We start from the raw sequence: 12148 nt of genomic DNA, 5'->3' as shown, positions 1-12148 counted from the left end.
GTGTCTGAGTGTAGGATTGTTTTCCTGCTATTGACAAATCCTTTGCAGTTATTATATGTCTAGTTTTGCTTCCCCCCCTCCCCTCTCCTAATATTTGGATCTGGAAGCAGCTACATTGGTTCATTTAAGAAGCAGTGTTTTTTGTGTGTGTGCGTGTGTACGTGCATGTATCCAGTAATTTTCAAACTTGGAAGAAATGTATTACCGACCTAGACATGTGCAAGTTTGTATAGCTTAAAAGTATAACTGCTGCCTCATTCACTCCAGGCCTGCCCTTTGGGCAGAATGGGAACTTCTACCATTTTAAACAGGTGCCTCTTAAAATCAGTGCTGATATTGCACCCAAAGCTGCTGAGTAGATGGTTTGGGGATTCTTCTCTCAGCTTCTCTGCTGTCTTTTCAAGGTCCTTCTCTCCCACCCCCTCGCCTCTCAACAAACTTGCAACTGAGCCTGCCCTCCTCCGTCTTCGGCATCCGCACCTGGGTTGTGTTTTTTTCACCTTTGCTACTCTGTGCAATAGTCTAAATGCAGATCTTTCTCATGCAGCCTCCGGCTTCTGATCCATTCTCCTCTTTTGGAGGAGCTGGATTCTCTGATGATCCTTTTAAGACTAAAGCAGACACTCCTGCCCTCCCGCCGAAGAAAAATATGCCTCCCAGGCCTGAGCCACCCAGTGGTGAGTTATATTTCTTTTGGGATGCTTGCTCACCAATGACAGCAAAGGGTTGGCTGGTTTTTTGAGGGGTAGGGGTGGTGAAACTCCCCGAGTTTCCTCTAAAGCAAACTTTTTCTAGAGAGTAGCTTTTCTCTCCCCCCCCCCCGCCCCGCCCTTATACTTTCACTTGTTTGCTTTGATTCTCTTTCGCCATTTCTGTCCCTTTCGCTCTTTCTGTCCCTCTGCTTGGAATAATTGCAAGGTTTCTGGAAGCTACTTATTAGTTTCTGTGCTGGGTGGCTTGAGTTTTCACTTCCCGAGTTCCCAAATAAATAGGCGAATAGAAATCAAATAAAGTAATGTTATGTTGTTATTGTTTCTTCCACCATGACTTGAATAGACCAAACATTGTACGAAGTTGCTAGGTGGCCTCTTTTGTCCCTCGCTTTGCTTTTTTCCCATCCTGCATGACACCCGACAGGAAAAGTCACGAAATAATTTTATGACATGCAAATGTTTCTCTCTGCGGTGATCTTGTTTTACATGCACATCCATGCATGCAGGCGCACACACCCAAAATTCAAAATCCCCCTTAGAAATGTTATTGGGCTGGCAGATTCGCCTATCCTACAGTTCATAGTATCAATCAGTACTTCTTGGCTTTAGGCTTGGCTAAAGAGATCCTGGATGGCCCAATTTGGCCAGCATGGGACACAGGTAAACATTTACGCTTCTTCCCCCACCTCTCCAAATCTGGAGAGGGTTCATTGACCTCCAACAGACTTCTTCTCACCCTGCTGCTAAAGGTCTAACACAGGTTTGCAGACAGTGCTATGCTATGTTGCTCAAGTGTTCAGAAAGGAGCCATGTAACCGTACCATGCTAATGTGAAGAATCTCAAAAGCATTTCCCCACCAAAGGTTAGTTGCTCATTTCAGTCATTTGGGCATCAAAACTCCCCTCCCCCCCCCTTTTTTTTCTTCATTAAATATCTGCTAAAAACCGGCAGTTAAGACCTCTCCTAAGAGTTCAAACAGATTATTAGTGCAAAAACAAAAAAGGAACCCAACTGCTGATAAGAGATCTTTCGGTGCTCACCGCTATCTAGCTTCTAGGTAAAAGTTGTTGAGCCTCAAAAGAGAGAAACAGATTTTTTTTCTAAGTACAGGAAATGTCTGTGTGGGTGTCAGTGATTGCAAGTCAGTTTAGTGTAGCCCTTTTAGGTCTGTGATCCTGAGACCAGCTGCATCAGCCCCACCCAGACTCATATCCTCTTAACATGGTTTGAGCAGCAGTGCTCGCCAGCAATATCAGAAAGCACATTCTTCTGTTGAGACAGTGTTCTTTCAAACCTGCAAAAGGAACAATAATAGTGCAGAAAACCTGCCTTTCTTTTTCAAAACATTCATGAGGCCTCATCCAGGTGGTTGCTGTATGAATCAAGTTCATTTCTACTTTTTTTTCCCCCTTAAACTGGCCAAACTTTTCTCCGATTATGTTTTCTGGGCACGAGTGTGCGGAAAGGTGACTTCATGTATTTCCTCCAGGAGTTACTTTCACACTGCCACAGACTCTCCTGCTTTTCCCTTTCTGAGCAAATCCACAAAGAGATGTGACAGGCCAGGTGCTCAGTCGGGGTGTTTAGAAGAAGCTGTTCAGGCTTCTGGATGGAAATTTCCATTGTGCACAAAAGCAAAATGTGTACAATTCATCTCCATCATCTCCAGGTGGGTTTAGTTCAGCATCCTTGGGCTGCAAGTGCCTCACTCTGTTATGGAGACGTGATGCCAGAGAAGCTGCCAAGGGTTCTGTCGAAGCCAAGGGAGACAATGAAATAGGAAACATTTTGAACATAGACAAGAATGTTTTCTGGTTGTGAGCCAATATCCAGCTGCTGCAAGGAAATTAGATGAATCTCAACTGATAGATCAATCACAGTCTAATTTAAAGGCCACCCTGGCTGAGGCTTCTCAGAATTGCAATCGAACACGGTGTGAGATGAAGCAAGTCTTTTCTAAAAGATATTGCTGCTCTTTTATCGGTAGGAAGAGAACGGAGCCATTTTTTCCCCCTGCAGATTCTAGAACTAAATGTATAGGGTGAATATACTTGCAAGATTCTGGTGATGAGCCGGAAAGAGAAAGGAAGACTGTTTTCTCCTGACTGAGGTGCTTCACTGTATGTTATCAGACATTTCAAGCAGTGCTCTAGTAAAAGTGCTTTCAGGGGCTCAACTGGGGAGTTTGCAAGATAAGCTTTCTAATCTGTTAAGATGTGTTTTCAGAGTTCATAATTTAAGAAAGCTTAACTGATTAATTTGTTATGCTGAGATTGCAGTTTGGGGATCAGGTGCTCCATCTGACCTGAAATTATGTGGCTGTTTGCAGACCTTTAACACTGCCGAGCACCAACGTTGAAAGAAAGAGGCCTGTGCACGTGTGAACGTTGGAAATCAGTTTCCAAGACCAGACTTGATGCAAGATTTGGTATATCACGGATCTGATATACAGAATCCTCAAACAACAAATAGATGCCCACGTGCATAGATATCTCTCTTAGCATCGTTAGCCTGTTCCACCTTCGTGAAAAGTTTGCTTTGGTGAGAAACTGCCTTTGCAGAGTTGGCACCGTTGCTTGCCTCAGTGGTTAACGCCTCTGCTTCTGAATTCAGGACTTAAACTCTGTTTTCACATCACAGGAGGCCATTTCTTTGTGCTTGCAATATTAAAAAAAAAAAAAAATCCCATGACGCATCACCAGGCCACTTATGGTAGCTGGGTTGATCTATTGGGACCCTTAAATTATACCTTTTATTTATGAGCTACTGGTATTTTCGAGGTGGTCTCTTGCTTTCAGGTTTCACAGGTATCTTCACAGGTTTGGTGGCTGGATTTTCTCCACTTGTACTGTAGCCTTGTTTTAATGGCAGGGGGAATTCTCAAAAAGTGTCTGGGATTGTCCTTTATGTGCAGGGTGAGCATTCTAGCCCCCCCTCCCCTACAAATTGAACAGGTTACAGTGGCTGTACATGCAGAGATGAGAGATTGCATGCTAGATGAGAAACTCATGTTTCTTTACCAGACTTTACCAGTCTAGGAGGTGAGGGGGGGGGAGAAAAAGGAAAACAGCAGTGCCCTCAGCTTGCAAACCTGTCCCAGGCAGTCCATCGAAGTACCTGCAAATGCTGGGGAAGCTGAATGTGCCCACAAGCAGCTCAGTTTAGCTCAGCTCCATCAGAAAGTTCTCTATTCCTAGACTGCATAGAGAACTTCCTGATGGAGCTGAGCTGCTTGTGGGCACATTCAGCTTCCCCAGCATTTGCAGGTACTTCGATGGACTGCCTGGGACAGGTTAGCAAGCTGAGGGCACTGCTGTTTTTCTTTTTCCTTTCTTTCTCCCCCGCGCCCCCCCCCTTTTTTTTGGGCCTCCTCTGATGATAGGCAGGAAACCCCACCTGAATAGGAGGAGGCTGCCATGAGAACTGACAGGATGGGGGCAACTTGTGCCCATCAGCATCAGTGTCTCTGGGGAGGGAGCAGTGCAGCCACAATTCTGCCTTGTGGCCTTTCAAGGGGAGAACAGCCCTGCTTGTGAAAAGACCAGGATGGAGCCCTTTCTCACTGAAAATTATTAGCAAATGCCTCTCTGGACATCTCAGCAATGGCATCAATGATTTTTTTTTCTCCCCAACATCCTTTTAGCAGCTCTCGATACTATTTCCCAAGGTGCTTCCTACGCAAATCCGATTGCGGTCTTGGCCTGCACACAGAGTAAGGAGAAATGGTAGAATAGGGATCTATCACTTCAAAAAGGAGGGCTAGAGATGGGGGAGTGAGTGGAGGCTAGTGCAGCTCTCTTTCAGGTTTAGGTAGTTTTCCCTTAAAAAACATCCATTGGCGAGTCAGCTTTGAGCAAAGGGTAGAGCATAGTGTAATATGTTACTGCTTACCTGGAATTATTCAGGCCTCCTTCCTTCCCATGCGCAGAAGATGTTCACCACTGTTTTCCCACTGTTCCTTGTGTAGACTGAACCTGTTCGATGCTTTCTCAGGTGAACCCAAATGTTGATTGAAGTTCCCAAAAGTACATGGAAAAGTTGAGAAAATAGCCTTTTTTGGGGGGGGGGGAAGGTGGGGGGGGGAGAAAACAGAAGAGTCCTTTTAACCAAGATCTGCCTCCTGATCTTCCTTATTTTAAGACTTCTGGGAGATTGGGGGGAGTTGTACCCAGAATCACTTGTCTAGCTTGCCCAAAAGTTTGAGGCGGGGTGAGAATTGCTGTCCCTCCCCGAACACCAGAGCTCCTTGGCATGCTGCTTCCGAAGCTATGTTCTGGTTTGCAGTGGGATGGCTGCTTTTGGAGAAGCAGACATCTGATGCCACCGTGTGCATCTAGAAGTTTCGTGGCTTTTCTTAGATCATGAACTTTACAACATACCGAAAGACGGTGGGTGGACTTGGGTAGAAGGTTCACCTCCCAAGAAGTAGGCCATAGGAACAGTGCCACACTGGAGTCCTTAGAGAGCCACTGCCAGCCAGAGCAGAAAACGCTGGGTGGAGGCTAACCCAGTGGCCTCACTCAGTCGAAGGCAGCTTCGCTGGAAGAGAAAAGGGAAGTTGAACGAATCTCTGCTGCGGCAGCTGCCGCAAAGCCACTCTGCACGTGCCTCCCGCTTTGAGCCTGAGGTTTGAACTGTCATGGAAGGTGCGCTGAGCAACTCTGTCAGATTACCAGGCTCGGCCAAAGACCCTGTGCATTCCTCCTCCTTCCCAAGTAGATGGGAAGAAAGCCCTCCTCATTGCCTGCATGGGTCTTTCCTCAGAGCTGCAGAGGGTGCCCAGGGGAGGGGGGGGGAAGCTGCTGGTGCTTGTTTGAATTTTTTCCCCCCTGCATTGAAAACTGCTGTTTATCGTCATTTTGTTGAAGTGAGCCCTCTGTGCGGTTTGTGTTCACCACTTAGGCAACTGCTAAAATCTTGTGGTTTTCAGCCGAGGGACCTGTTTTACTTGGGGGAAGGGAAAAGAGAAACTACATTAGGCAGTGATAACAACAGAGTACTTAAAATATCAGCAGCAATGTGTGTTGTGTTTTTTTCCAACCCTTGACAGCAGCCCACTTGTGGTATTGATCATCGTAAGAAAATTATTCTAGCTTTCTTTGAACTGCATCTGTTTTGTTTTTTTCTTTTTTTGTAAGGCCTAGCCTTCCTCAGTCTTACGTCCCCTCGCTGCTCCCAGGATTCCTCAGCAGCCCCTGAAATATACCAGATGGTATAAGATTTGTCCCTGATAAAGTCTATCAGTTGGGCTGAAACTTTTAGGTACTCTTGGGGCTTTCTGTAGGATGACTTTGGTTTTGAGTAACACAGACATATTGGGGAGGGAAGAGAGTTATTAAAAGCAAGGCCCCGTTTAAATCTGGGCCTGGTCTGGCTATGCAAAAGCCCCCTCCACCACCACCCTCTCAATTTTAGCCACTCACAAACTCACCTGTAGGGCAAAGTAGTGCCAGTGGTGGAAATTTTACCTTCCTGGGTAAGAGTTAGATATTTTTTTTTCCTATGGTAAGTAACCTTTCCCTTTCTTCCTTTTTGTTCTTTCCTTCCTTCTCCTTTTTTTTCTCTCTCTCTCTCTCAACCTTTTCCAGGTAAAAGTCCTCCTGTAAGCCAAGTCGGGTCTTCCGATTTTGCCAAGCCCCCCGATCCATTTCAGCCATTCGGGGCTGACAGCAGTGACCCGTTTCAGAGTAAAAAGGGGTTTGGGGACCTATTTAGTGGAAGAGTCCTGTTTGCTCCTTCCTCTTCAAGTAAACCTTCTAAAGACTCTTCCCGGGGGTTTGCTGACTTCAGCTCTGTAAGTTAAGTTCCTTCTCTCTGCATCAACAGCTGCTTTTTCTAAGCTGCCAACAGCAGTTGCCTCTGGGCTCCCGTTTCTGTTTCAACTGCCCCCTCTTCTCCTTTTCCTTTCCACAGCTTTTTGTCTCTTAATCCTTCATGCTGTCTCTCTCTCTCTCTCTCTCTCTCTCTCTCTCACCTGATGTAGTTCTGTATTTACTTCTGTATCCCAACACCTTGACATATCAATAAAGAGAGTTTGAGTTTGATGCTGCTAATTAGAGAGGTTTGTTTGCTTGCTTGTCTAGTGGAATATTGCTTTTTCTTCCAAATATTTCCAGAGTTCTTTAGAGGCCTTGAGCGGGGACGACATCCTGAAGCTTCCTTCAGGAACTTCTGGAATCCAGAAAAAAAAATGCTGCTTATTATTGTAATGTTTTCAGCATTTACAACCAAACACTTTCTGTCTTTATTCCACAAATTAAAATGCGGGCTAATAGTGGTGCCCGAATTTTGTTTCAATCAGTAATTTGCAAGGACACACCAGACCTTTATTTTAACACATTTAGTAGACCTGTACATTATAAAACCTGAAATAAATAGCAAACAAGGCCATGTGGGAACGTAGGTAGTTTTTAAATAGCCTTCCCCTGCTTGTGTGCGCCAAACGTGATTAAACTACAACTCCCAGGATGCCCAAGTACCATAGCCAATTGCTGGGGCAGCTAAGAATGAAGAATGTTATAATTGCTACTTATTTAGAAAGTGTCAATTTGGGGGCAATTATTTTGAGGAGAATAGAGAAGACGAGACTTCTGATTGACTTCCTTGTTCAGAGAAGGACACTGAGGTAAAGTGACCTGTCTCAACAGCGTAATGTTTAGGAATGAGAAGAATAGAATAATAAATACCATTGTTGTAGGATTAAATGTACAAAATACGTAGAAGCACGGAAATGGAAACTTACAATCAACTTATTGAACTCAGCTGTTAGGCACTGCGGATAGATACGAAGAAGTGACTTTACTGCATTGTTAGGACCATCATATGTACAAAGTGGTCTTATATCTGTTTCAGGCTGCAGAGTGTATATGCTGTTGCCCCTGTGGTGGCATCCATATGATAGATTGAAAGCTCAGGATGGTGGTTATAGTTACACAATCCAAGCTCTATACTAGTGTCACAAACTTGGCAACATTTAAGATGTGTGAACTTCAACTCCCAGAATTCTGAGAGTTGTAGTCCATATGTCTTAAAGCTACCAAATTAGATTATTATTTGTTTTTACCCTGCAGAAATAAGAGACTACTTGGAACTCAGGACAATCCAATCTTTAGAAAGCTCTCAGAAGCTCTCTTCATAAATATATGATAAATAATTGCCCTGTCTTGGAAGAAAGCAAATTTAGAATATTTGGGGAGTATTGTACCCATGGAAAGGTGCATGATCCATGAAATGGATGAACAAGGAGCATGCTACAGCGTTTTCCTTCCTGATCAGCTCCCAGAAAAGGTTACACAGGGATATGTCCAGGCTAGTTTAAGCTAAGCAACTAAGGATACTTCCATGGTGCAGCAGAACGTTACGGAGAAGCAAGGGGTGTCTGTTTAACATCTGGTTACTTAAAGGTCTGGTTTCCAGTACTAGATTTTAGATGAATGCTGGTATGATTGAAGTTCAACTGATAAACAGGAAAACCTAAATAACACAATCTTGGTTTTATTTTTTTCTTTTCAAAGATATTTTCCACCTCTTGTTGGGCATTCAGTTTCTCAGCAGAAATTGAGCTATAGTACAATCCACCTGTGAAAATTGCTTTTCTTGTCCCCCCCCCCTTTTTTTTTTTTAAACACAAATCCTGTTTTCTTTCTGGTTATGCAATCTTTCTCTGAGTCTGTGGTGTTGAATCTGCCATTTGGTTTTGCCATCTTCGGTATGATAACTCATACAAGCCTTGGATCCTTGAATAGGGGGTGGGGGCTGAGCCAGAGTCATCCCCTTCCCCCAAAACCCTCCTCACTTCTCAGAAAGAGCTTGTGTAATTCCTTCAGTGGAAGCAGCCAGTTCTTTCTCGGCACTGCATGTGCTTGCATGCCTGCAGCCTGTCCACTGCAGAGAACAAGGAAAGGGTTCACAAGAGTCTGGAATATGCTAAACTCCATTTAACCTAAAGCTTTATATAGTTCCTGTGTCCAGCTGGGTACGCGTACATGAATGGGGCAATGGTGTGTGTGTGTGTGTGTGGATTTAAACCTCTTATGCTAAAAATCTGATTATCCCTACTACCATCTTGGCCAGCCATGTGGGGATTTTTATTTTATTTTTTTACAATTAATTCCCACTTGCATCGTTACACTGAATTTCATTTACAGCTTGTATGTGCGGTTTGGGGCATAGCATAGCACGCATTGCATTTTTGCAGCAAGGAAGATGCTTCTGATTTTTCTTCTACTATTACTTTGAAATACAAGCACCGAGAAAGCATAGAGGATGTTGTCTTTGTGGGCTGAGCTTTGCATTCCCGCTGGCTTGATGTTTAGTTTGAGTCCTCACCTCTTCCTCCTAAGGTCCATCAACCACAGCTTCAGAAGGGTGCCCCTGCTGGAAGAGGGTTAGGCTAGCTTCTGTCGCGCCTTGGGTTATCCATGACCGGCAGAATGCAAAATGAATCCTTGCAAAGGCTGTGACTCCAGCAACTGGCATGATTTCCATTTCTCCAAGCTGGGGAAAGCCCTCTGGGACTTGTTGACCTTTCCATTGCTTGCATTGCTTGCAATTTTAGATGGGATGGGCTTCATTACATTCCTGATTTTCCCACACCCTTTGGAGCTGTCAACATGCCTCTCTTTTCAGGTGTCAAGCACAGAACTGAACCTTGCTAGAGAGAGGAAATAGAGGAAATTTTTTCACAGCTGCATAACAGATAGAAAACATGTTTTTTTTTTCTCCTGGTGCAGTCAAGTAATAGGATACCCCCTTTGATCAGGAGGTCAGGCCATTTCCCTACAAGGAAAAACTAAATTATGGGTAGAAAATTGACAACTGATTTCAGGCAGACAAGCAGTGAATCCTTCATTATGAAATGCATAATGGATTTATAGAAGAGATGAGATAGGCATTGGGCTTAGATAGATTTACACGGGGAATCAGATATATTTTTGAAGAATGTGACTACCATACAGTATATTAAATATAAGAAAATCTTGTTCAATCAGATTATGTCCCTTTAATCCAGCAATTGTAGTGAGAAGTGCAAAAGCAGGTCCTGACGACAATTGAGGTGAGGCACCATTTGATACAGGATTCATTACCAGCATTCATAGGCTCTATAAATCATCTTTAAATCTTTTCATCCTGGTGGCTACCATTGTGGGGCCCGAAAGACCAGGTCCACATGTGAAAGTTCAGTTAAGTTAATTTATTGCTAATGGCTTACGTACAGGAATCCATCTCATAACAGTCTGCACCTGGTTAGAATTAGATACGGGTCAATGGGACTTAAAGGGGGTTGGACTTGTAGCTATGTAGGGATTCTAAGCTGACTTTTCTTTTTGCTCCAGCCCAGGTTCTGCCATTCCTTCTACACTACTGTATTTTCTGATAATGAATTCTGTAATTTGAACAGTAGGATCAAATAGCTACTCTCGACCTCCTGTTATTCAGCTTTATTGAATAAGCCCAGATTTTAATTCTGAGAAAAAGTGAAGGCAGCTTCATTCCTTCTCCAGCTCCTTGAAATTTTGAAGAACATTTTTCCAAATCTGTCATATTCCCTTGATGGTACAGTGAGCAGAATTACAAAGAGAATTATGTGTGTTGTTGAACTATATAAAAATGTAGCATATCAGGTTGACATTTTCATTGAGCTTTCTGTGATGGCCACATATCCCTCCCTTTATTTGACATTTTCTTTTGCTTGAAGACATTTTTTTGTAACCTCTCACTATTCCTTTTTTATTTATTTAACCACTTTAAATGTTTTAGTAATACCATAGAAGTATAGAATTGGAAGAGGCAGTGTAGCAATAGCAATAGACTTATATACCGCTTCATATTGCTTTGCTGCCCTCCCTAAGCAGTTTACAGAGTCAGCGCATTGCCACCAACAATCGGGTCCTCATTTTGGAATGGATGGCTGAGCCAACCTTGAGACACTCAGGTCGAACTGCAGTACTGCATTCTGAACACTGTGCCATCACGGCTCCTACAGATCCTGAATGGTGCAGGAAATTAAAGCTGCATAACAGCTGTCCAGCCTCTGTTGAAATACTTCCAAGGAAGGAAATCTCTTCTGAGTAACTGGTTCCACTGTTAAATTCAGTATACTGTTAGGAAGTTTAGTTTTGTGATGTTTTATTCTAAACATTTAGCTAGAAACTCCTTCCTATCATCTTCCTAGCGTTATTCCCACAGGTGCAGGGTTTGTTTTTTGGATTGACAAATGCCATCATGCAGGATCAAAAGCAGCATCTAGGTCATGTCTCAGTTTTAACAGATTTGACTGTAGATCCATGTGTTGCAACAAAAAAGCCCAACCAACCACTTGTCAGCTGACCACCCACTAGGGTGGACAATTTTGGTCTGTGTTCAATTCAGTACTGCCTTGGTGGGTGCACAGTATCCAGCAGGACCACTAAGAGGAGCAGACCTCACAGCCTAGAAATTCCTTCTTGTTGTTAGTTGTGAAGTCACGTCCGACCCATCTTGACCCCATGGACAACGTTCCTCCAGGCCTTCCTGTCCTCTACCATCCTCTGGAGTCCGTTTGAGCTCACGCCTATTGCTTCAGTGACTCCATCCAGCCACCTTGCTCTCTGTAGATCTTTACGACATCGGACTTTCTTTTCACCACCAGATGCATCCACAGCTGAGCATCCTTTCAACTTTGGCCCAGTCGCTTCACTCTTTCTGGTGCTACTAGTACTAGCCTTCTGCTATTCCCCAGTAGCATATTGGACACCTTCCGACCTGAAGGACTCATCTTCTGGTGTCGTATTTTTTTTCCTTTTGGTACTGTCCATGGGGTTTTCATGGCAAAGATACTGGAGTGGGCTGCCATTTCCTTCTCCAGTGGATCACATTTTGTCAGAGATCTTTGGTATTATTCCAGGTTCTGCTCTATGTGATATTAGAAAACAAGTTATGGCTTTCTTTCAGATACAGTTATATTGTTATAACTTCTCTTAGTATTTGCTTCCCAGGGCTAAAACGCATTCAGCTTCTAAATCTGTAATAGGACTTAATTTCCAGTCCCCACACATTGTCCTTGCTCCCTTGCTCTGAATTTGATCCAGTGATCTGAATATTTTTATTTCCAAATATGATGCTCAGAATTCAAAATATTTAAGGAGGAGGTCTGGTCTATATAGAATGAAGTAGAATAGTAGTTATTCCAATACCTTTTCCCACAAATAATTTTGCCAGAGTAGTACTCCCCATTCTGTGCCTTTGCATAAGAATTTTGTTACCTAAGTACCATACATGATTTTACATTTCTGTCTGATGAATTGCATTCTGTTTCAGTTTTTCTAACCCACCAAGATAGTTTTGAATTTTATTTCTCTTTCTATACAGCATGTAGTTCATCCACCTGCAAATTTGAATAAGGATACCCTACACTTCATCCAAATGATTTAATTGTTGGGGAGGGGGGGAACTA

General features: G+C 43.5%; 1 protein-coding gene and 1 long non-coding RNA gene across 10 annotated transcripts in view; one reads left to right on the top strand and one right to left on the bottom strand.

The window, feature by feature from the left end:
* The window catches only part of EPS15L1 (epidermal growth factor receptor pathway substrate 15 like 1), a 61328-nt gene that overhangs the window by 34752 nt on the left and 14428 nt on the right, over positions 1–12148 (top strand). For 4 of the 9 annotated variants that reach the window (XM_058163194.1, XM_058163192.1, XM_058163193.1 and 1 more), the window contains 2 exons: positions 548–677; positions 6303–6508. The exons of 1 other annotated variant lie outside the window; for it this stretch is intronic. In XM_058163194.1, coding sequence (XP_058019177.1) covers positions 548–677; positions 6303–6508 — 336 coding nt within the window. Of the gene's footprint in view, positions 1–547; positions 678–3043; positions 3256–6302; positions 6509–12148 lie in introns of those variants that run through there. 4 more of the 9 variants (XM_058163195.1, XM_058163196.1, XR_009152728.1 and 1 more) reach the window with 3 other exon arrangements.
* LOC131188153 (uncharacterized) lies at positions 698–6296 on the bottom strand. Its single transcript, XR_009152729.1, has 3 exons — positions 5094–6296; positions 4606–4765; positions 698–2464 (listed from the first exon to the last, which is right to left on the bottom strand). It is a non-coding gene; the product is annotated as an uncharacterized LOC131188153 (long non-coding RNA).

This window comes from Ahaetulla prasina, chromosome 1, assembly GCF_028640845.1.
Source record: "Ahaetulla prasina isolate Xishuangbanna chromosome 1, ASM2864084v1, whole genome shotgun sequence".
In the NCBI taxonomy this organism is placed as follows: Eukaryota; Metazoa; Chordata; class Lepidosauria; order Squamata; family Colubridae; genus Ahaetulla; species Ahaetulla prasina.
This window is presented reverse-complemented; position numbering and strand designations above follow the sequence as displayed.